At 38.7% G+C, this 20,856-nt stretch overlaps 2 protein-coding genes across 12 annotated transcripts in view; one reads left to right on the top strand and one right to left on the bottom strand.

Annotated features, from left to right (window-relative positions):
• Positions 1 to 662: 662 nt before the first annotated feature.
• On the top strand, positions 663 to 20,814 carry RNF139 (ring finger protein 139). The gene is made up of 2 exons (XM_022554059.2): positions 663 to 4,088; positions 13,553 to 20,814. Exons 1-2 carry the CDS (start codon positions 3,911 to 3,913, stop codon positions 15,364 to 15,366), a joined length of 1,992 nt encoding a protein of 663 aa, XP_022409767.1. The 5' UTR covers positions 663 to 3,910; the 3' UTR covers positions 15,367 to 20,814.
• TATDN1 (TatD DNase domain containing 1) overlaps positions 10,974 to 20,856 on the bottom strand; it is a 43,234-nt gene continuing 33,351 nt past the window's right edge. For 9 of the 11 annotated variants that reach the window (XM_022554063.3, XM_089898744.1, XM_022554068.2 and 6 more), the window contains 2 exons: positions 19,592 to 19,718; positions 10,974 to 16,395 (listed from right to left, as the gene is read on the bottom strand). In XM_022554063.3, coding sequence (XP_022409771.1) covers positions 16,293 to 16,395; positions 19,592 to 19,718 — 230 coding nt within the window. In that variant the 3' untranslated portion in view covers positions 10,974 to 16,292. Of the gene's footprint in view, positions 17,756 to 19,591; positions 19,719 to 20,856 lie in introns of all 11 variants that reach the window. The other 2 variants (XR_002642042.2, XM_022554065.2) reach the window with 2 other exon arrangements.

Raw genomic sequence — 20,856 nt, 5'->3', positions numbered from 1 at the left:
AAGCCTGGATGACAGGATCCCATCCAGGGTGAAGGATCCTATATTTCCCGTCTGTCAGAGGGATACTATATCCATCTTCTCTAGGCTCCCTGCCTTGACAGATGTTTTTAACTTAGTATTACTTGTACTCTTCCTCTCAGCAGTATCTAATCCCTCAGATTATTCTTAACCATCACCTTAGATGACTAACATATTTGAGCCTATCATATATTTATATCCTAATATAAATTCAGTACTACTGAATGGTTATCACATATAACAACCCACACTAATAAACAGTATCTTCACAGTACTAACACAGTATGTATCATAGGGGTTCCAATGAGTATTTCTCCTAAAATCTGTTTACCATATACCATACTAAGTACCTAAAACATGTTGTTTTAATTTGTGTAACAAGCATGAGCAATTACTTGCAGAGGATCAGATCTTAGGCTGTGGAATCTGAAAAGTGTGAGTTAGAAACCTGCCACTCTTAATTGCCTGTGTCCTTGGACAGGTTTGTGGAGGATTAAATTGGATAATACATGTTATATGTTTTGTATCTTATCTGACATTATTAAACATTTTTTCTCTTTTTCCCAGATGAGGATACTGAAGATTAGAGCTTAAGTACATTGTCTAGAGACAGAGAACTAGTGAGAAGCAGAAGTGGGTAAGCATACTGCCAGGCATATAGAAAGTGCTCAGTAAATGTTGAATGAATGAATGAATGAATGAACCAAAGTCAGTCAGTATGTACTCAACGTTGACTCCAAATGCCACTATATTCTCTTATGTTTCCTTTGTTAACTAAACAACAACAGAATCTTCCTATTCATTTGGCATTTACAAAACGAGAAAATTCAAATAGCTGAATTTCCATGAGCACATCTGAAATTTACTTTAATGAATGAGAAAAACTATAAAGTAATTTAGGATCAGAGATTATTTTCCAAGTAGTTCCCAAGGTCCGAGATAAAGTTATGGTATGTATTTATCCGTTTTGGGGCTATCAATACCTACCCTTCTTCCAGCATCCCCACCTTCCATTTGAAGGAAATACAAAATACGTTGGCAGGGAGAGCTGGGGTGGGTAATTCTAAGTGCTTGTTTCCTGCTGCTTTCTCCCACTAAGGAAGCTGCTTGTACCTGCCCTCTGGTACAGCTTGGGTACAGATACATGGTCCAATAAGCTTGACCAATTGCATGGTCACTCTTGGAACCTGAAATTCTGAAGAATAATTAAAATAATTCTTTAATAAATTCCCTTTTTGCTTAAGATAGCCCAGGATCAGTTCCTGTTGCGTGTAACAAAGACTTGGCTGATGTAAATATCAACCGAAAATTGAAACTAGTTTTTACACATTCTACATCTAAAGGCTTTTTAGAGGTACTAAAAGGCTTCTGAACCATTAAAGCCAAATGAACAGATTGTTATTTTTGAACATGGGTAATTTATGAATACACACACACACACACACACACACACACACACCTACCCCACATACTGTTCTGGGTAGACTCAATTTAATATATACCTGAGTTGTGCAACATTCAAATCAATGTAGAAGCCAAAGAGATTAGATTCAGTGAATTGCAGCTATTTCTTTGAAAGCTTATCTTTTATCTTAAAAATCCCTAAAAGCATTCTAAAAACTACCTCATTAATGTAAATTTAGATTTAAGGTAGTATTTTAAAGTACTTGCCAGGGTCTTATTCATACCTTCATTTTATAGATAGGGAGAGTGAGACCTAGTGAGTTTAAAGAGACATGCTTGAAGTCATATGTAAGATAACTGTGCCACCACTCCTGAAAGCTCTGGGCCCAAGGTGGAATTTAGTTTTAATTAGAAATTCTTATACTAATAAAATTTGTGCATCAAATTAAGATCAGAAACTGTTAAAACATGGATAGGCAAGAAAGTGTAGAGGAGGGACAAAAATCTTTTCCTTCCTAGGTTCTGTGGCTGGGGCCCTGGAAATTAAACCAATAAAATAAAGATTAACAAGAGAAACGCAAGAGTTTATTAACTCATGCCATGCACATACGTCCGGGAGAAACTAAGTGTTGAATAACTCAAAGAGGTGGCTACAATTCGGAGCTTATATAGCATCTTAACAAGGAACAATGCATTGTAGAGAAGTGATAAAGGAAAAGGGGTTTAGGCTTTTGGGGTGGCAGACTGTGGGAAGGTGAATGTATGGGGGAAACTAATGGATAAGGATTAGCTTAATAAGCTTTGCCAGTGATTGAGTCTAAGAGTCGTCCTCTTCTTGGTAAGGGAGAGGGAGACACCTTTACCAGTAGAAATTTATGTCCTATTTTCAGGCAAATGGGAAGGAGGGAAGTGTTGAGCTGGAGAGCTTTTTGTTTGTTCCTGCTGTTTCTCAACTGTCTTCAGCTCAAAATAATCATGTCAAAGTAACATATTTTGGGGTGGCATGTTCCGATCCTCTACAAAAACAAAAAAGTATGGCCTCTTCTGCCCTGAGAAGGAAAGAAGGCACTGACTGTGTGTTCTTACCTCAAAGATTAGAAACAAAGACAGGTCAGAGTTCTTGCCCTTAAGTCACATTAGTAATGAGTTCTTGGTACTTCCCTGGTTGCCCAGTGGTTAAGAATTCCCCTGCCAGTGCAGGGGACACTGGTTGGAGCCCTGGTCCGGGAAGATCCCACATGCCGCGGAGCAACTAAGCCCGTGCAGCACAACTACTGAGCCTGCACTCTAGAGCCCGCAAGCTATAACTACTGAGCCTGCGTGCCAGAACTACTGAAGCCCGCACACCTAGAGCCCGTGCTCCGCAACAAGAGAAATCACTGCAATGAGAAGCCTGCGCATCACAATGAAGAGTAGCCCCGGCTCACTGAAACTAGAGGAAGCCCCCGTGCAGCAACAAAGACCCAACGCAGCCAAAAATAAATAAAAAACCAAAAAAAAGGGTTCTTGCCCTTGACATTAGTATAATGTGGCCGACCACGGTCCGCAGTTCTGCCTAATCGGGTAGTAGATAGGATGATGTGCAAAGAGATGAGAGGGATGTTTTTCTCGGTAGCGCCTACCACTCCAAGCCCAATACCACGAAGGGTGCCCGCTCCATACACCGCACGCAGCGACGCCTCCGACAGGCGGCCTTGTAGCATCTTCCCCGGAAGGTCGACCGCTCAGACCCGGCTTCCCGGTGGGGTGGAGTAGCTCTGGCAGGCGGCGCCCTTTGGCTCTCCTCCTGCCAAGCAGTTCTGAATCATGTTTATGGGACGTTTAATGGGCTCTAATAAAGCAGCTAATAATTCCCTCCCGAGGAAGCAGTGACTGCCTCACACGCCAACGCCTTTACGGGTGAGGCCCCCACCCTGAGGCTGCAGGGCGCGGCTGCCCAACAGCGCCTGCGCCACTGGGTGGCGCCAAAAGCAGCAAAGGCGGCCCCGGCTCCGGAGATGGGCGGAAACCATGGCAACGATAGGGACTTCTGCTACGCCGAGCGTGGTGACCGCGAGAGGAGCGCCCCTAGCGCCGTATTATGACGCGAGCGTCGGCGCGCGGCTTCCGCGGTCTCGCGTGACCGCGGGAGCAGCCTCCGGGCCTGGCAACAGCAGCCACTGCAGAGGCGGGCGGGCGAGGTCAAGATGGTGGCTCCACGGGCGGGGGAGGCGGTGGAGGGAGGAGGAGCCAGACCATAGCCGGCCGGAAACACCGACACCCACAGGCCTCCCGGGGGCCGCCGCTGCTGCCTCCGCCGCCGCCGCCTCCGCCGCCTGCTCCAGCTCGAGAGACGCGAGCGGGCGGCGGGGCGGGTCGTGAGAGAGACACGAGAGGAGGGAGGGCGGGGGCGGAGTCGCCCGCCTTCGCCTCCGCCCCCGGCCGCCGTCCCGGACCCTGCCCCGCGCGGCTCTACCCGGCCCGCCCAGCCCCGGTGTGGCAGCGGCTTATGGCGGCGCTGGGGCCCCCGCAGCAGCAGGTGCGGATGGCCCATCAGCAGGTCTGGGCGGCGCTCGAAGTGGCGCTCCGGGTGCCCTGCCTCTACATCATCGACGCCATCTTCAACTCCTACGATTCCAGCCAAAGCCGGTTCTGCATCGGGCTCCAGATCTTCCTCCGGCTCCTTGGTGAGGGGGACGGGGTAGCCTGCGTCCGGGGACGGCTCCGCGGGCCGAGACGTGCAGGAAGGAGAGGGCAGCCGAGCGCAGGCCGTGGGGTGTGTGTATGTATGTGTGTGTGTGTGTACGTACTAGTTTCGCGGGCCGAGACGTGTAAGAGGGAGAGGGCAGCCGCGCGCAGGCGGTGGTGTGTGTGTGTGTGTGTGTGTGTGTGTGTGTGTGTGCGCGCGCGCTAGTTTCGTTTCCCCCCTGGGGGCGTCTTTGCGGGCCGGACGGGAGGAGGAGATGACATTTGTCTCAGAGTTGACAGCGGAGTGGTCCTCCCTGCGAGTCAGTCTCCTGTTCATTTTTGCCTCTGAGCGAGGGCGGGGAGAAAGCGAGGTGTGAGCATGTGGCTCTGTGCCTGCTGTTTCTCTAGGGGAATGAGTGCTTGACCGCGTTCTATGCGACAGCCTTGGAAAAACAGCAACTCTGCTTACGTTTTTGATCTCGCCGTGTGTGACCTTGGGCTCGTCGTGCCGAGGCCTGGGCCTCAGTTTCCCCCTTTCCAAAATGCAGGGTACTCGTATGTTGTCATTTAAATGACATCCAAACGAAGGAGAATGTCAGACCTTGAAACTGTTAGAAAAATCCTCACGAAGAAGGCGATACTTACAACGAGTCCTAAAATTTTCCATGAATAGAGAAGAAGGTATTGAGAACGGTTATAAAAACGTGGCTAGGAAATGATAAGACTTGAAAATCAGTGTCTTGGTTGCATATGAATGGAGTGTTAAAAGAATCTTATACTTCACTCCCCATTTTCACTTGCATTACCAGAGTGAGAAGGATTTACGCTTAAAAGAAGTTTTTGAGTAATTGAAACGTGGCAAATTTTGTTGATGAGGTAATTCTTGTGTTAGTTTTTAGTGAGGCTGTGCTTTTGAAGTGTTGCTGAGGACGAGCTGATGGTGAGATCCTTACCAAGCCTGAATTAGGAGCCATCTGTTGCTGCTTTATTCCTACTCTTTAAAAAAGTGGTAATGTTGAGTTTTGTTTATAACAACACTTTACATTTGTTTGGTACTTTACTTTTGCAGTGCCTTTTCACTGGTATTATCTAACCTAACGTTCAAAAATCCCTCAAAGGAGGGTGGGTGGTGTTATTCTCATTTTACAAATGAGGAAACTGAGAGATAGAGGTTAAGTGTTTTGCTTTTGATACACAGCAAGTAATTGGTTGCCAGCACCTGGGCTTAACAATCTTCTGGCATGGTTCGTCTTCCTCCTCAGTACAGCTGCAGTCCAGATACAGAATGCTATAATAATGATTATATGCTAGATCTTAAAACTAACAGATGTGAACGTGATGTTCTTTAGCACAAGACTTCTCAGTAACCCACCAGCTACTTAATCCCAGCCATCCTGCTTACCACTGCAAAATGTAATGCTCTCTTATTTGTGGCAGAAATGGAGCTGTGTGATTTCCAATGTATAGGAATAGCGAATCATTATGTTGTACACCTGAAACTAATATAATATCTATTGATTATACCACAATAAAAAAAGAACATTAGCTAGCTTTAATGTTTTGTACTTAACATATTTTGTTTAATTCTGATAGGGAATACAAGTGAGGTTAGTTAAATAATGTTACAATGAAATTAATAAGAATGGGGACCTGTTGGGAAAGCATTTTATTCCTGCCAGTTAGAAGTCACTCATTATGATCATAAATTAACAGGCAGTTGCTTGTCTCATTATAGAAAGTTGGTCCCAGCTGAGCCTGATAGATCCCAACCCCTCCCCGCGGTACCTCTCCACGTTAATTGATGACATGCGTGCAGTCAAGACCTGTGCTGACTCCTGGGTTGGGGAGACTGAGAAATGGAGAACACTGATCATTTCTATTCCTGAACCCCACAGGAGAAGAGAGAGTTTGCTAGAGAGAGAGCAGAGGCTCTAGGGAACTTTATGCAATTTGGGATTACCAAGTGTTGTTTTGGGCACTGAATAACCAAATGTATTGTAACATGGACTTGAGGGTGGTAGGAGGGGCTTTCCCTGCTTCTGCTTTGAGAGGAGGGAGGAGGCCATGGTGGAGGAGCTGGGAAAAAGAAACCAAAACAAAACTGGGTTTGAGAGGATTCACATACTCATTCTGCCAGTAGTGTAGCCACTGTCTTGAGTGTTCTTCTGGCATGTAACTACAGAGCCTCTGAGAGCCCCTTGGGGACCAGGTGCTTTAATGCAGTGTGCTCAGAGTTGAGCTTCAGGCTAGGGAGCTTTAAAGGAGTATTTTCTTTAATTAAATCTTTTGTAGTTTAAGAACACTGAATAAAGTAATCTGGTGTTTTCCTTGTACTATATCCATGCTTCTTATTTTTGTAGTAAATCATGGAAGTTTGCATTTGAGAGGTTAAAGAAGAATGTGACCTCAGGCAAGTTACACCTGCTCTGTGCCTCCCTTTTCTTATCGGTACCTTTTTAAAGATGGATCATAATGGTGTATCTCTCTTATAGAGTGTTAAGGGCAACAAATAAGGACATAAGTTCTTGTAACAGTACCTGGAACCTAGTAAGGGCCACTTAATTGTTAGCTACTGGTAAACATGGTAGCTTTAAAAAAATTTTTTTAATACTTCAATTAAGACCATACTGTGTTACAAATATTTCAGTTTTTGGAAGTCATCAGCAAAATGTTCGTGCTGTTTATTTGAAAATTTTGATCCCAGAGTATTCTCTGGGTCAGACTTTATGAGAGATACAAAATATTTTCCCAATCTATCATTTGACTGCTCCTCACATTATGGCAGTGTAATTATGCTAATTTATGACATTTGTAAGAATGATAAAATTATTAAAAACTGGTTTTGGTGGTAAAAAATTTCATCCTGAATAAAAACAAATGTCTTAACTATTTGAGGACCATTCGATGAAGCATCTTATTTGTTATTGAAAGTGACAGGTTTGTGTGTAAAAGATACCAAAGGATGGTTGAAATCAATTGTTCTATCTGGTTAGTTTTTTAATAATTGTAGATCTCTCTGTGCTACTGTATATAAATCTCAAAATTTGTCACTCACCTTTATCCTTAAAATGGAATTGTAAACATGGAAATCTATTCTGTATCCAGTTTTATTTAGTGTCTGAAGAATTTTGTCTCCTACCCCTACAAAAAACTATTACTACTATACTTTTATTTGGTATCAAACTAATAAGAGAATTTCAGCAAGTCAGAATATAAAGCATCTCATTTTGGAGATCCAAATAAGGTCATATCACAATATATATAACTTTTAAGAATATTAAGCTATTCTTAGGAGGTGTTCAATGCTAAATGAAATGCAGCCCAGTGCAGCGTAATGCTGAATTAACAAGTCTAAATCCAAGGCAGAAAATGCAAGCATAGGAGTTTGTTTTAATAGTATTACTCATATAATGACAATTCATTGAAGTGGAAAGTCCTTTCTAAACATAAAAGAAAATCCAGAAGTTACAAGGGTAAATTTGAGTACATAAAAATGAAAAACTTCTTTATGAAAAAATTCTTTTTTTTTACAAAGATTCTTAAAAATGACACATTAAGGGGAAAATATTTGCATCATATTTAGTTGAAGTACTAATAAAAGTTTTACTCTGTCAATAAGAAAAACTTATACTCCCAGAGAAAAATGGGCCCAGGATAAGCATTTCACAGTAAATGAAATGCACATGGTCAATAAGCAAAACAAAAATTACTCAGCCTTATTTATAATTTAACAAATGTAGTTAAAATTTCACTTATGAGATTGGTGAAGAATTCAAAGTTTGAATAAAAACTAGTTTGGCAGAAGTATGGGGAAATAGATGAAGTTAAACAATTTTTGTAAGGTGTTATTTCTATGTAAAGCCATTTGGTGCTATCAACTAAAATTCATCGTATACCTTTTGACTCACAATTCCAGTTCTGAGAACTTGGCCTGAAGATAATAGTTGTGCAAAAACTGTTGGCAAGGATATTCATTGCAGCATTGTTGGTAGTAACAAAACAAAAACAAATTGTTAATCTAAATGTCTATTGAAAGAGAATCTGTTCATTGTACAATATTATCAGTTTCAGCCATGCAATGAAGTTGTTGAAAACAATGAGATAGTTATTTTTGGTGCTGTAGAAAGAACTCAGCAAACCTGTGAAGTGTAAAAACAAAGTGAAGCAGTAGTAATTATGACTGCATTGGGATAGCCTTAGGGGTTCTCAGCAGAGATACCGTTGACATTTTGGATGGGATAATTCTTTGGTGGGGGCGTGGGGACTGTGGCCAGACGACTGGAGGGGAAGGGAGGGTGTGCAAACTGATCCTGGTTGAGAACTACTGAGGTGGACAAATAGCCCAGTAAATAGCACAGAATAGAAAGCCCAGAAACAGACCACCCATGTATGTAGAGAAACTTGATGTGTTTCACAGGTAGAATTGGAAGTATACAATACATTGAGTTAAATACAGACTTAAGTTAGTGGTTATTTAGTTATTCATGTGGAAAAAATTATACTGGATCCCTACCTCACATCAATATATAAATAGTTTGGACTTCCTGGTGGCACAGTGGTTAAGAATCCACCTGCCATTGCAGGGGACACGGGTTCGAGCCCTGGTCCGGGAAGATCCCACATGCCGCGGAGCAACTAAGCCCGTGCGCCACAGCTACTGAGCTTGCGCTCTAGAGCCTGTGACACACCTACTGAAGCCCCTGCACCTAGAACCCGTGCTTCGCAACAAGAGAAGCCACCACGATGAGAAGCCCGCGCACCTCAACGAAGAGTAGCCCCTGCTCACCGCAACTAGAGAACGCCCGCGTGCAGCAACAAAGACCCAACACAGCCAAAATAAATAAATAAATAAATTTATAAAATATATATATAAATAGTTCTAAGTGGATTAATATCTAAATGTGAAAAGCAGAACTTTAAAAGTTTTAGAAGAAAATATAGAATTTTTTTTTTAGGGTTAGAGTAAGGGAAAAGTTCTTTAGAAATATGTAAAAGCAAATGTATTAAATAATGATTGATAAGTTCAATGATATTAAAATTAAAAACCTCCGTTAATCAGAAGCCAGCATCAGAAAGTGAAAAGAGCGGCCACACATCTGGAGAAGATATTTGCATTACAGATAACTACAAAGAGTCTGTAGTCAGAATATTTTTTAAATGACTACAATTCAATAAGGAAAAACAACTCCGTAAATAATTGAGCAAAAGATAAAACTGGCAATTCACAGAGGAAGAAACATGAATGGTCAGTAAATCGAAAGGTGCCCTCTTTGATGAGTAATCAGAAATGTAATTTTTAGAAAAGGTTAAAAAACTCCACTATTATAATGAGATCTCCTTTGGGTAAAAAGCAAAAACAAGTATTTATCCATGAATGTGTGCTTATTTATGCAAAACTTGGTTAACTTTTCATTTAATACCTATAGGGTTGAACTTTTTAAAAAAATCATGTTCATATATTTCTTTTTAATAAACACATAAAAATTTAATTTAAAAGCAAAATTTATCTTATTAATAAAAAACTTAGAATACCCTTTTTTTAACCTAAAGTAAGAGTTTGATAGAAAAATTTTCTTTATGCTATAGTTTGTCAGGTACACCTACAGACTGACATCCCAAGATGTTTTATTTACTTTGTTCTATATTTCATTGCATATGGTTCCCTTGGGAGTAATGTAGTTAAAACATTTTTGTACTGTTCCGTCTTTATTCTGTCAGGCATTGAAATGTTTTTCCACAGCTTGCTTTAGATTTTATATTAAAGGTATTTAAGGTACCTGGGGAGTTATGTCTTATTTCCTTCTAATTTTTAGTCCCCAACTTCCAGAAAGGTTAAGGGTATGAATGGACTTTACACATAAAAGAATTAAACGCTTTGCTGTGTAACATGCATGGTGGTTTGTTTTTTGTTTTCAGCTTGTTTTGTTTGCTCATTTTTGGTAATCCAAATTGAAAAGGCCCTGAACTCTTTCATGAATTGAGTCCATGTATATCTTCAAAGCTCTGAATTGATTTTGATACCTGCCGTTTTCCTACCTTGAGCACTTTAGTGAAGCTCTCTAATCACTGAAGAATTGGATCCCTGAATTGTGATTCCAGTTAATTCTATGCACCACTGTCCCATGGTGATTTTTCTTTATAAAGTAGCATTTATATATAGCCTTGATTACTTATTGCAGGTCACTCTTAAATCCTAATGAGGAAACTGTCCTGGGGCTTAATTTTCTTAGGCCTACAGGTTAAATATCAAGAGTTGCATGTCTGAAGTTGTGAAAATGCAATGAAACTTTGATATTATTGACAACACTTCCCGAAGGCCATGAGAGGGAATATTACTTGAGAGACTTGGAAAGTTGACTTTTTTTTCCTGTGAAATGAGAGCTGATTCTACATTCCATACACAGGAACATGAGTATAAAGGAAAAATTTAAGAATTTTAAAAATTAAAATAATTTAAAATAAAATAATAAAATTAAAATAATTTTATACTATTCTTGAAATGTTTGGTCATTATTAAATCTTGGGGAATAATTTTAATCAAGAAAGAGTAGTATCAGGGGCTTCCCTGGTGGCACAGTGGTTAAGAATCTGCCTGCCAAAGCAGGGAACATGGGTTCGAGCCCTGGTCCGGGAAGGTCCCACATGCCAGGGAGCAACTAAGCCCGTGCGCCACAACTACTGAGCCCGCATGCCATAACTACTAAAGCCTGCACGTCTAGAGCCCGTGCTCCAAGAGAAGCCACTGCAATGAGAAGCCCATGCACCGCAAGGAAGAGTAGCCCCCGCTCACCGCAACTAGAGAAAGCCCGCGCGCAGCAACGAAGACCCAACGCAGCTAAAAATAAAAATAAATAAATTTTAAAAGAAGATTAAATGGAGACAAATCAACTTTAGGGGTGTTTACTTTAAAAAAAAAAAGTATCAGATTGTTACAGACTTTGAGGTTGTAGTCTCACTACATTATTTGTCTATCGCACTCTCTTTTGTCCAGAAGTATTTCTAAAACCCAAATAATTCCTTAATCTGTGTAAAAATAAGCATCGGGGAGAACTATTAGAATAAAAAGATCTGGTTATAAGTTACAGCAAAGTTCATGAATATTCACAGGTAAAGATTAATGTACCACTTTGTGAATAGCAAGTTAAAAATAATTTACAGTCCCTGCTTGACTTTCTCCCTTTTAAAAAGTAACATATAATAGAACTGAAGTTATCATGGTTTTGTTTTGACGCATTTTAGGAGATTTAAGTTTTGTTTCAGGAAAAAATACTTTTGTTTTTCTGTGTAGAGAAAGTAAGATTACATATGGCATATGGTGGCTGAGTAAATTCCATTTCCTGTTACTTTCCACAGGAAGGGTTTCTAAACCTGCTCAAAAAAAAAAGCCCATTTTCTGTTGAAAGGGCTCTTTGGGAGGATTATTAGTGGCCCACTTGTTCAGTGAATTGGGTGGTTCTTGCGCAGAGGCTGATGTATCTTCCAGGTGATTGTTTTCTTTTGTTGTCCTTTTCACAAATGATCTGACAAATAGGCACAGTATAAAATTTTAAGTTTGTGGGCAAAGTCATCATTTGGAGGAACTTGGCCCTTGCTTTTAACTGCAGTAGATTGTGGAATGGCTCTATTGTATTATGCAGTGTTGGTCTTGGTTGCATGCTGAAATCAGGTGGATAGATGGATGTTTAATTTGGAGTTTGTCACTTTTTCAGTACTCCAAGGTCCGATTTCTCAGCTTTGTCTTACCTTATCATAGGTTTCAGTTTCCAAGTGGGCTGTATTTTATGGTTGCCTTTAAAAATAGAACACAGAATTCAACAGAAACGTTTATTTCCCCAATTATTTTATTTTCTACAAAATATTTCGGGATCTATAGATGTAAAAGGTAGGATCCTTGCTTGCTAGTAGGTACCTACTCAGAAAACTACAAACTTCAGTGTCAGGTGGTGTATGAGTATTAGGAGTCTCGCCAAGTTCTGTAGATGTGCTGAAGGAACAGTCAGTATCAGGAAAAGTGGGTTTGTAGGATGGGTAGGATTTGAACAGTCAGGGATTTGGGAAGTTGATGGGGCCGTTCTGCCAGGCAAAGAGAAGAATGTAAATACAGCTGTAATCATGGCAGAGAAGGGGTATGTTTGGGAAAGAAATCTGGAGCATTGGTGTGTGTGTTGGGAGGATTATTACTTTAAAGCAAATTGGGTCCTTGAATATTAGGACAAGGAGTGTAGGTTTTAATTGATAGTAATTTCAGAGCTGCTGCAGTATTTTGAGCAGAGACATGAAGAAAGGCAGTTTGGTGATGGCTTGTAGATGGATTTGGATGAGAGAGTTTTCAGAGACAGACTAATAGGTGGGTGTCACTGAGAAAAGGGAGGTATAGGTATTAGTAAAACTTGTCACTGATTGTCAGAGTTTGAGGATGAGGGGCTAGAGGTGCTGTTAGGAGAATAACAATGGTGGTACCTCTGACTGACATTGGAAATCGCGAGGAAGAGCTGTTTGAGGCAAGAGTAGGTTCAGTAGGTTTTAGAAGTTTTGAGTCTTGCAGTTGTAATGTAGAAGTGTAAGTAGGTGAATATTTGGGTGTGGTTCCCATAGCTGAAACCTTGGATAATAATGTTTATCGTAATCTCACTTAAAAATTTGTCAGAGCACCAAAAAAGATGGTGCTGGATGCACAACAGACTATACACTGGTTGCTTACAGAGCGGGGAGGGGGAAGATTTATTAAAACATGTTGTGGTTTTCTGAATGTTACTTTTGTAATTTGAAGAACAGTAAAAAGGGTTGACTATTTGAAGAAAAAGATTCAAACATACAGGAAAAAGGAAACTTGGAGGAAATGTCTGGTATCTGAGGAAAGTATGTACAGAAAAAAAGTGAATTTGGACCTGAAGGAGAATGCTCAAATTTAAGGAGCAGGAAAAATAAGAGCCAGCAGGAGTTCAGTTTGAGTAAAAGGAGGAATTAGGGGTAAGTGTGAAACAAACTTGATTTCCTAAAGAACACGTTTGGGAAAAAGAAATCTCAGATTTAATAGGAACAAGTTTTCCATTTGGGTTACTTTTAATTCTTAATGTTTTTGTAATGGAATTATCTTAAATATTTTTAATAATTGAATATGTTCTTTCAAGTTTCAAACTTCTTAAACTGTATATCATGACAAACTCATCTTGAAGATAATTTAGTAATTTGGTGTCTGGACATATAATACTACTTGAATTACTTTGGAAATTAGAAAATAAGGGGTAGGATTTTTAAGGATAATATGTTTGATCTGTCCTGTTGAACTTTGACTTTACAAAAAACATTTACTGGCCTTTAAGCCTAAACTGTCTTCAGGCTTAACGTTCATCAGTTTGAAAATATTCATACTTCCTTACTAAAGGAAGAATATCATAACTGTTAGTGGAAAAAACATTCTTTAAAAATGTTTCATTCGAATGTCCTTTCTTTTTTTTTTTAGGTATATTTGTATCCAGTATTGTTCTGATCTTGTCACAGCGATCACTTTTCAAGTTTTACATGTACAGCTCAGCCTTTCTATTAGCTGCAACTTCAGTGTTGGTAAATTATTATGCTGCTTTGCACATTGACTTCTATGGCGCCTACAACACATCAGCTTTTGGAATTGAGCTGCTTCCTCGAAAAGGGCCCTCGCTGTGGATGGCACTCATCGTTCTACAGCTAACATTTGGAATTGGATACATTACACTACTCCAAATTCATTCCGTCTATTCACAGTTAATTATTTTGGATCTCTTGGTTCCTGTAATAGGCTTAATCACAGAGCTACCATTACACATCCGAGAGACTTTAGTTTTTACCTCTTCCTTGATTCTCACGTTAAATACAGTGCTTGTCTTGGCAGTGAAACTTAAGTGGTTTTATTATTCCACAAGATACGTTTATCTTTTAGTAAGGCACATGTATCGAATTTATGGATTACAGTTATTAATGGAGGACACATGGAAGAGGATTCGTTTCCCAGATGTACTGAGAGTCTTTTGGCTAACAAGAATTACAGCTCAGGCTACGGTATTAATGTACATTTTAAGGATGGCAAATGAAACTGATTCCTTCGTTATTTCTTGGGATGATTTCTGGGACCTCATTTGTAATCTTATAATTAGTGGATGTGATTCTACACTCACTGTACTGGGCATGAGTGCTGTAATATCCTCAATAGCCCATTATTTGGGTCTTGGAATATTGGCCTTTATTGGATCAACTGAAGAAGATGACAGGCGGCTTGGCTTTGTAGCACCTGTTTTGTTTTTTATTTTGGCTCTTCAGACTGGTTTAAGTGGGTTAAGACCAGAAGAGAGACTTATTCGCTTAAGTAGAAACATGTGCCTTTTATTAACAGCAGTCCTGCATTTCATCCACGGAATGACAGACCCTGTATTAATGTCTCTCAGTGCCTCTCATGTGTCATCTTTTCGTAGACATTTTCCTGTGCTCTTTGTCTCTGCTTGCCTGTTTATTCTTCCTGTTATACTCAGTTACGTTCTTTGGCATCACTATGCACTAAATACATGGTTGTTTGCAGTTACAGCCTTTTGTGTGGAACTCTGCTTAAAAGTAATTGTTTCTCTCACTGTTTATACGTTATTCATGATTGATGGCTACTATAATGTCCTCTGGGAAAAGCTTGATGATTATGTCTACTATGTTCGTTCAACAGGCAATATTATTGAATTTATATTTGGAGTGGTAATGTTTGGAAATGGGGCTTATACTATGATGTTTGAGTCAGGAAGTAAAATTCGGGCTTGTATGATGTGCTTACATGCCTATTTTAACATCTATTTACAAGCAAAAAATGGCTGGAAGACATTCATGAATCGTAGAACTGCTGTAAAAAAAATTAATTCGCTTCCTGAAATAAAAGGGAGCCGCCTACAAGAAATAGATGATGTATGTGCAATCTGCTATCATGAGTTTACAACATCTGCTCGTATTACACCATGTAATCATTATTTCCATGCACTTTGCCTTCGGAAATGGCTGTACATTCAAGATACTTGTCCAATGTGCCATCAAAAAGTGTACATTGAAGATGATATCAAGGATAATTCAAATATATCTAACAACAATGGATTTATCGCACCCAATGAAAATCCAGAGGAAGCTGTAAGAGAAGCTGCTGCTGAATCTGACAGGGAATTGAATGACGACAGTTCAGACTGTGATGACGACGCTCAAAGAGAAAGAAATGGAGTGATTCAGCACGCAGGCACAGCAGCTGAAGAACTGAATAATGATGATACTGATTAAAACAGCATTTACTAATCACTGAGGTATTTGTTTAAAATTCAGTTCATCCAAAATGGAGTAATATGCTTCATTCAGTGTGTAACCAAGCACAAAAACAGTATCAATGTTGAATCTGTGAATGGTTTTCCGTTTACTGTGATGTGCTACTGTAAATATACCTCTTCAATTACTTCTGGTCTCTTTGGTGACCTATTTAAATTTGTGTACATTATTGTACATAGAATAAAATTTTCACATTTTTATGACAAATGTGAACAAATAACTTTTTAATAGATGTAATAATATGGTGCGTCAACTGTGCCAAAGATTCCTCAATGGAAGTATATAATGTATCTAACTCTGGACCCTAGTTTTTCTTTAAAATGGGTGGGAGAGAATAAAAATGCAAATCAGGGGAAACCGTATTAAATCAAAGAAATCAGAGAATTTGGACCAACCAGAGGATAAATGCTAAATGTAGAGTATTTTTAAAACTAAGGAAAAAAATAGGCTGCCAGAAGTGATTGAGACACTTTTTTGAAATTTGAGAGTAGCATTGTGGTTGAGCTGGGTTTGAAAGTCACAATTCGGAGAGTGTGTGAGTTGAGAAACAGGCTTATTTATATATCAACTAACCTTTGGTATAAACCAGGATGTGCTATTTTGATGTAAAAATCACTATATTTGTTAGCCAGTCTGTTTGCAGAGTTGACGTAAAATTGTCCTTTTGAACTTTTGAAGAGATTACAACATGAAATATTTGGGAGTTTTCACTATTTTAAACTAAGACATTAAGTGACTGTAAAAAATTCTCATCTGACTTCATGGGTGGCATACAGTGATATAATACCTCTTTAGACAACTTCCAGAGAATTCCTTTATTGAAACTTTTAAGTTTTACCATGAAATCTTATGTACATGATGGAAAAATGGGAGACACATACCAGTTACATGTCAGGAAAAAATATTTTAATAGTGTTGTTATATAGCGTATTGGCTAGTTCCAGTGGATCTTCATCTCTTACTGCTGACATTATTTCCAGTATTTGACTAAAACAGAACAAAAATGGATGGTTACATTTCTAAGTACATACTCTGTTTTAAAGGTATTATCTTTTTTCACATAAAGGAAAAGATACTGTTTTAGCATCTTTTAACATAAAAAGCCAGACAGGCGTTAAAGTTTTCAGCAACGTTAACAGAAAGTTTAACTGCTAGGATATTTAAAACAGAGCAGTTAAAGACAAATTTCTGAGACAGTCTTGCATATAACTAGAGCCAGGCACCACGTTCAAGTAAATTACAAAACCAGCCCATATTATGTGTACCACAATTGCGGAATTAACCCAGTGGAAATGAAGAGTCCCTTTAAACTGTGGGTTAATTACACATCATTAGTGGGTCATGATGCGCTTTTAAAAAATAAAAAGGAAAAGCACACTGCATTTAGTAAGGCAAGTACTGTTTCATTTTTGTTTGGGTTTTATTTATACATGCAAGTGTACTGAGTCACAGTGTGGTACTGTGGGGATAGCAGTTAAAGTTTGAAAGCCACTGCTTAGAGAACTGGTCGTAAAGGACAGCAAGAAATTGCTGCATCACCACCAGCAGAGTGACAACAAAGGAAGTTAGAGCAAGTTACTTAGAACAATGTATGGTTATTAGGGGGGATGGGGAGAGAGAACGTCCTATGTTTTTCCCTTCAACAGAAAGGTGTGAATCTTTGTTTCTTTGCCTAGAATAATGATAATTATCAGTAGCTGTTTTCTAGCAATATTATATGTAGACAATATTTCTTATACATGAATTAGAAAGTTCAAAGTCAGAATCAGACATTGAAGTATTATTCTTTGTCTTAAGCTTTTTGTTCCCTTTATGGGTTTTTAAAATATGAACACCTAAAGGAATCAGGGACAGAGATTACAGATTAACTGGAACTTTTAAATTCTATAGGAGTAACAAAAGCCTTGTTTATATTAAATGAACTGACTACACAGTTTTTATCTGACAGTCAAACTAGGCTAAAAGCAAATCTGTTAACACTGAAAGTGACACTAAAGATTCAATTTTCTTAGCAAACTAGATTTTTCTTCTTTTAACTACTTGGAATTGGAAATTAATACATAATACTGGGAAATCAGTATGATTCCTGCCACCAATCTCCCTTCTGGTCCTTTCTCCACACTGATACCAGTTAATAGCTTTCCTGCTTAAAATCCTTTGGGTTCTGATAAAATCTAAATTCCTAAGGGTGGCACACAAAAGCCCTCACTCTCTGGCCTTACAGTACCTTCTCTATCACTTACCGAGCATCCTACTTTATGCCACACTGCAGTCATTGTTCCAAGCTCTTCTTCAGTCTGCCTTCGCTGAAGGTGTTTGTCTTGGTCTGGCCTAACTCCTGGTCCAACTTAGTAAACAGATGAAATGTCACCTTAGTTAAGCACTCCATTTCCCCTCAGGGCAGGCAGCTGCTCTGTCCTATGGTCCCAGTTATATGTTTATACCTCTATAACAGCACTACTATCTTGGATTATACTTTTTATCTGCTTGTTTGCTCTAGGAGGATCCTTGTCAGACTTGGTTACCGCCTTAACCAAAGTGCCTGGCACAGTGTACCTACTCATCTGGTGGGATGAGGGTGGGAACGTTCTTGATTCTTCTGTGTAGTCTCAGTAACTTGTACCTTTCCTGATATTTGGCAAGAGCTCCAAAATGTATTTCAAGGAATTTATAATCTAATGGGGGCGGGGGGGGGGGCAGAGATCTCTATACAAATAATTAGAACATAAAACTCTTAACAGATGGAGTTTATAAAAATGACTTTGTAAGTAGGAATTAACTTGCTAATTAGTATTTCGCATTAGACTAGGGGCATGTGTATTTCTGAAATGTGGTTTGAAATTTTTCAGTTTGCAAATGTTGATTTTCCCAAGCTCTGCCTACTCAGAACTGGTATTCATGATTGCAGTAGATACTCAAAAGCCTTCTTGGTTCTTAATAGTCTGCATTTAGAAACACCTTAAAATTTTGTCTTGAAAATATGCAGCTAAAGTCAACAGCTATACTTTTACTTAACGATTAAGGCAGTGTGGAAAACCAATTTAGATACACTGTTGGCAACTACTTCCTCTAAGCTGGCTGCTGGAAAACTGCCAGTTTCTTGTCTCTAGTGTCCTTTTAAATCTCCAAAGAATTACTGAAATGTCTCTGGACTGAACTTGCAAGTACCTACATTTCATAAAAATTACAAGTGTTTCTTTACTAATCAGAGTTTAAATATATTCCTCACCCTACAGATTTTAAAACATTCAGTTTCAAAGTCTTTGCCAACACCAGCAGGTTAATAAAGGAAAATCTTTCCAGTGTATCTTTATAGAATAATTCTTTTTCTGCTCAGAATTTTAGATCTGGCTTATCTAATATACTCTTACCTGTTAAAACTACTAAAAAAAGATGGAGCATATTAAAGGAATTACTACAACAATCCAATCCAGTTGCCTGAACTGGTAAGCCATACTAGATTGATACAGTCAGATTTAAATTACTGCTTGTGCAACAAAAGAAACTGGATGACGGGCCCATTAAAATAAACTTTTCCTATAAATTACAATATGCTGTACAGCTCCTTGGCAGTTAGATGTGTAATACCCCCCTTTTCACATGTGCTCTGTATTAGTTAAAAAAATGATTCTGAATTAGTTTTTTTTTTCCCTAGGAAATAAAATTCTATAAAGTTCTGCCCTTTTTCTCGGTTGGAAGAAGGAAATCATTTCTATAATTTGTCCTTTTGTTCAGAGGCTTAAAGAACTGTGTTATTTCTCAGGTTCATTCAAGCTGTCAAATCACTTAAAATACAGATACCATTAAAAAAAGGTCTTCTGCTAAGACTGTGCTTTTATACATCAGCAGGAAACCTGCAAGATAACAGAACTTAAGCCAGGTAAGGTGATTCTATGTATGGATAGCTTTAAGACCTTTTTCCCTCCCTACAAAATGACAAATGACCAAAATCACATGAAGTTCTTACTCTGTAATAAAACCACTCTGGGTTGAGAGGATATGAAAAAAGGAGCTGATACACAGCAATTAGGCAGGAATTCCTCCAAATCACTGCATTAAAATGGTGTTTGATAACTTCACTTGGATTTCACCCAACTTTAATTCTGTCCCTTGAGTTCATTTTGTAAGTGGCATTTGATGGTTGACTTCAATGTTCTGGAGACCATGAAAACAAAATACTTACATTATATGGCAGGGTTCATTTCTGTCTTTCAAACAGTGCCCATTTTCCCACTTCTTTTTGGTGGGAAATGAAGTTTTTATATATTTTGATCCAGCATGTGTACTTTTGACTCCACACCAAGGTGCATCTAGAGTTAAGCGAAGAAAGAGAAATCTCTCAAAGAGATTTTTACCTTTTTAAATTATTGTTTTTTTAATGAATATTATTAAACTATTATATAACCTCTCAAATATACACCATGATTCAGCTTAAAAAATGGTAAAAGGCAACAGAAAACAGCTTTAAGAAAAGTACAAGATAAAATCTTGAACTGTACAAATTCTTAAACTTTTATTTTTTTCCCCACTAACAGTATTGTTGGTGTATGGTATGCTTTAAAGAATCTAAAGCTAAAAGAAATACAACTGTAACATGAAAACATTTAAGTTAAACTTCTGTTTGCCCCTACTGAATGTAAAACAGTGGCTTTGATTTTTTTTTGTTGTTGTTGTTGTTTGTTTTTTTTGGCCGTGCCACGTGGCATGCGGGATCCTAGTTCCCTGATGACCAGGGATCGAACCCCGTCCCCCCTCCAGTGGAAGCTTAACCACTGGACGGCCAGGGAAGTCCCAAAAACAGCGGCTTTGAATACTGGGATTATTTACTTACCTAAATCTCTAATAAAGAATTGTAATAGCTTACACATTTTACAACCATTGTATTTTTAATAAGATAATTTAGTTTTCATGACTCCCCAAGGAAATACACCTGATTTCTTCAGAATGGCTCAGTCTTGACTTTACTAAGAAAGTCCATGTGTATAAGAAGAGCCTTGAGTTCAGGGTAGAGATAAAATTTTTAGCTTCTAACTTTGTCTTACTTCGAGAGGCAGCAGATTAACTGCTAAAATTCTTAAATCCAGTTGATTTAAATGTTTGCACTTTACTTAAAAAATATTGTACAATTAAGCCATTACAAAGAAGACATTGTTTAAAAAAATTCTGAATAGTTTTTGAAAGCCTGAGGTGAAATACTTAGTTAAGACTCCTGTTTAATACAACAGCCTCCTTAGTTACCACATGGTCTGACGTTCCATTCTTAAGTGCTTAGGCTTAGTCAGACTTCTAAAATTGAAAAACTCGCTTGTGTAAATATTTTCCATTACAGCTCCCAAAGACTTCCTGAAAAGTATAATTGTTGAGGTTGAGCATGCTAATAAAATAATACTTGTTTACTTTTCTCTAGCTGTTTTTGGGTATGGTTTAATATGAAAATTAAGTTCTAAA

The sequence above is a fragment of the Delphinapterus leucas genome, chromosome 17 (assembly GCF_059928025.1).
Source record: "Delphinapterus leucas isolate spDelLeu-1000000601 "Yukka" chromosome 17, BTC_Dleu_Yukka2, whole genome shotgun sequence".
In the NCBI taxonomy this organism is placed as follows: domain Eukaryota; kingdom Metazoa; phylum Chordata; class Mammalia; order Artiodactyla; family Monodontidae; genus Delphinapterus; species Delphinapterus leucas.
Note: the sequence above shows the minus strand (reverse complement) of the source record. Positions and strands in the feature narration are given on the sequence as shown.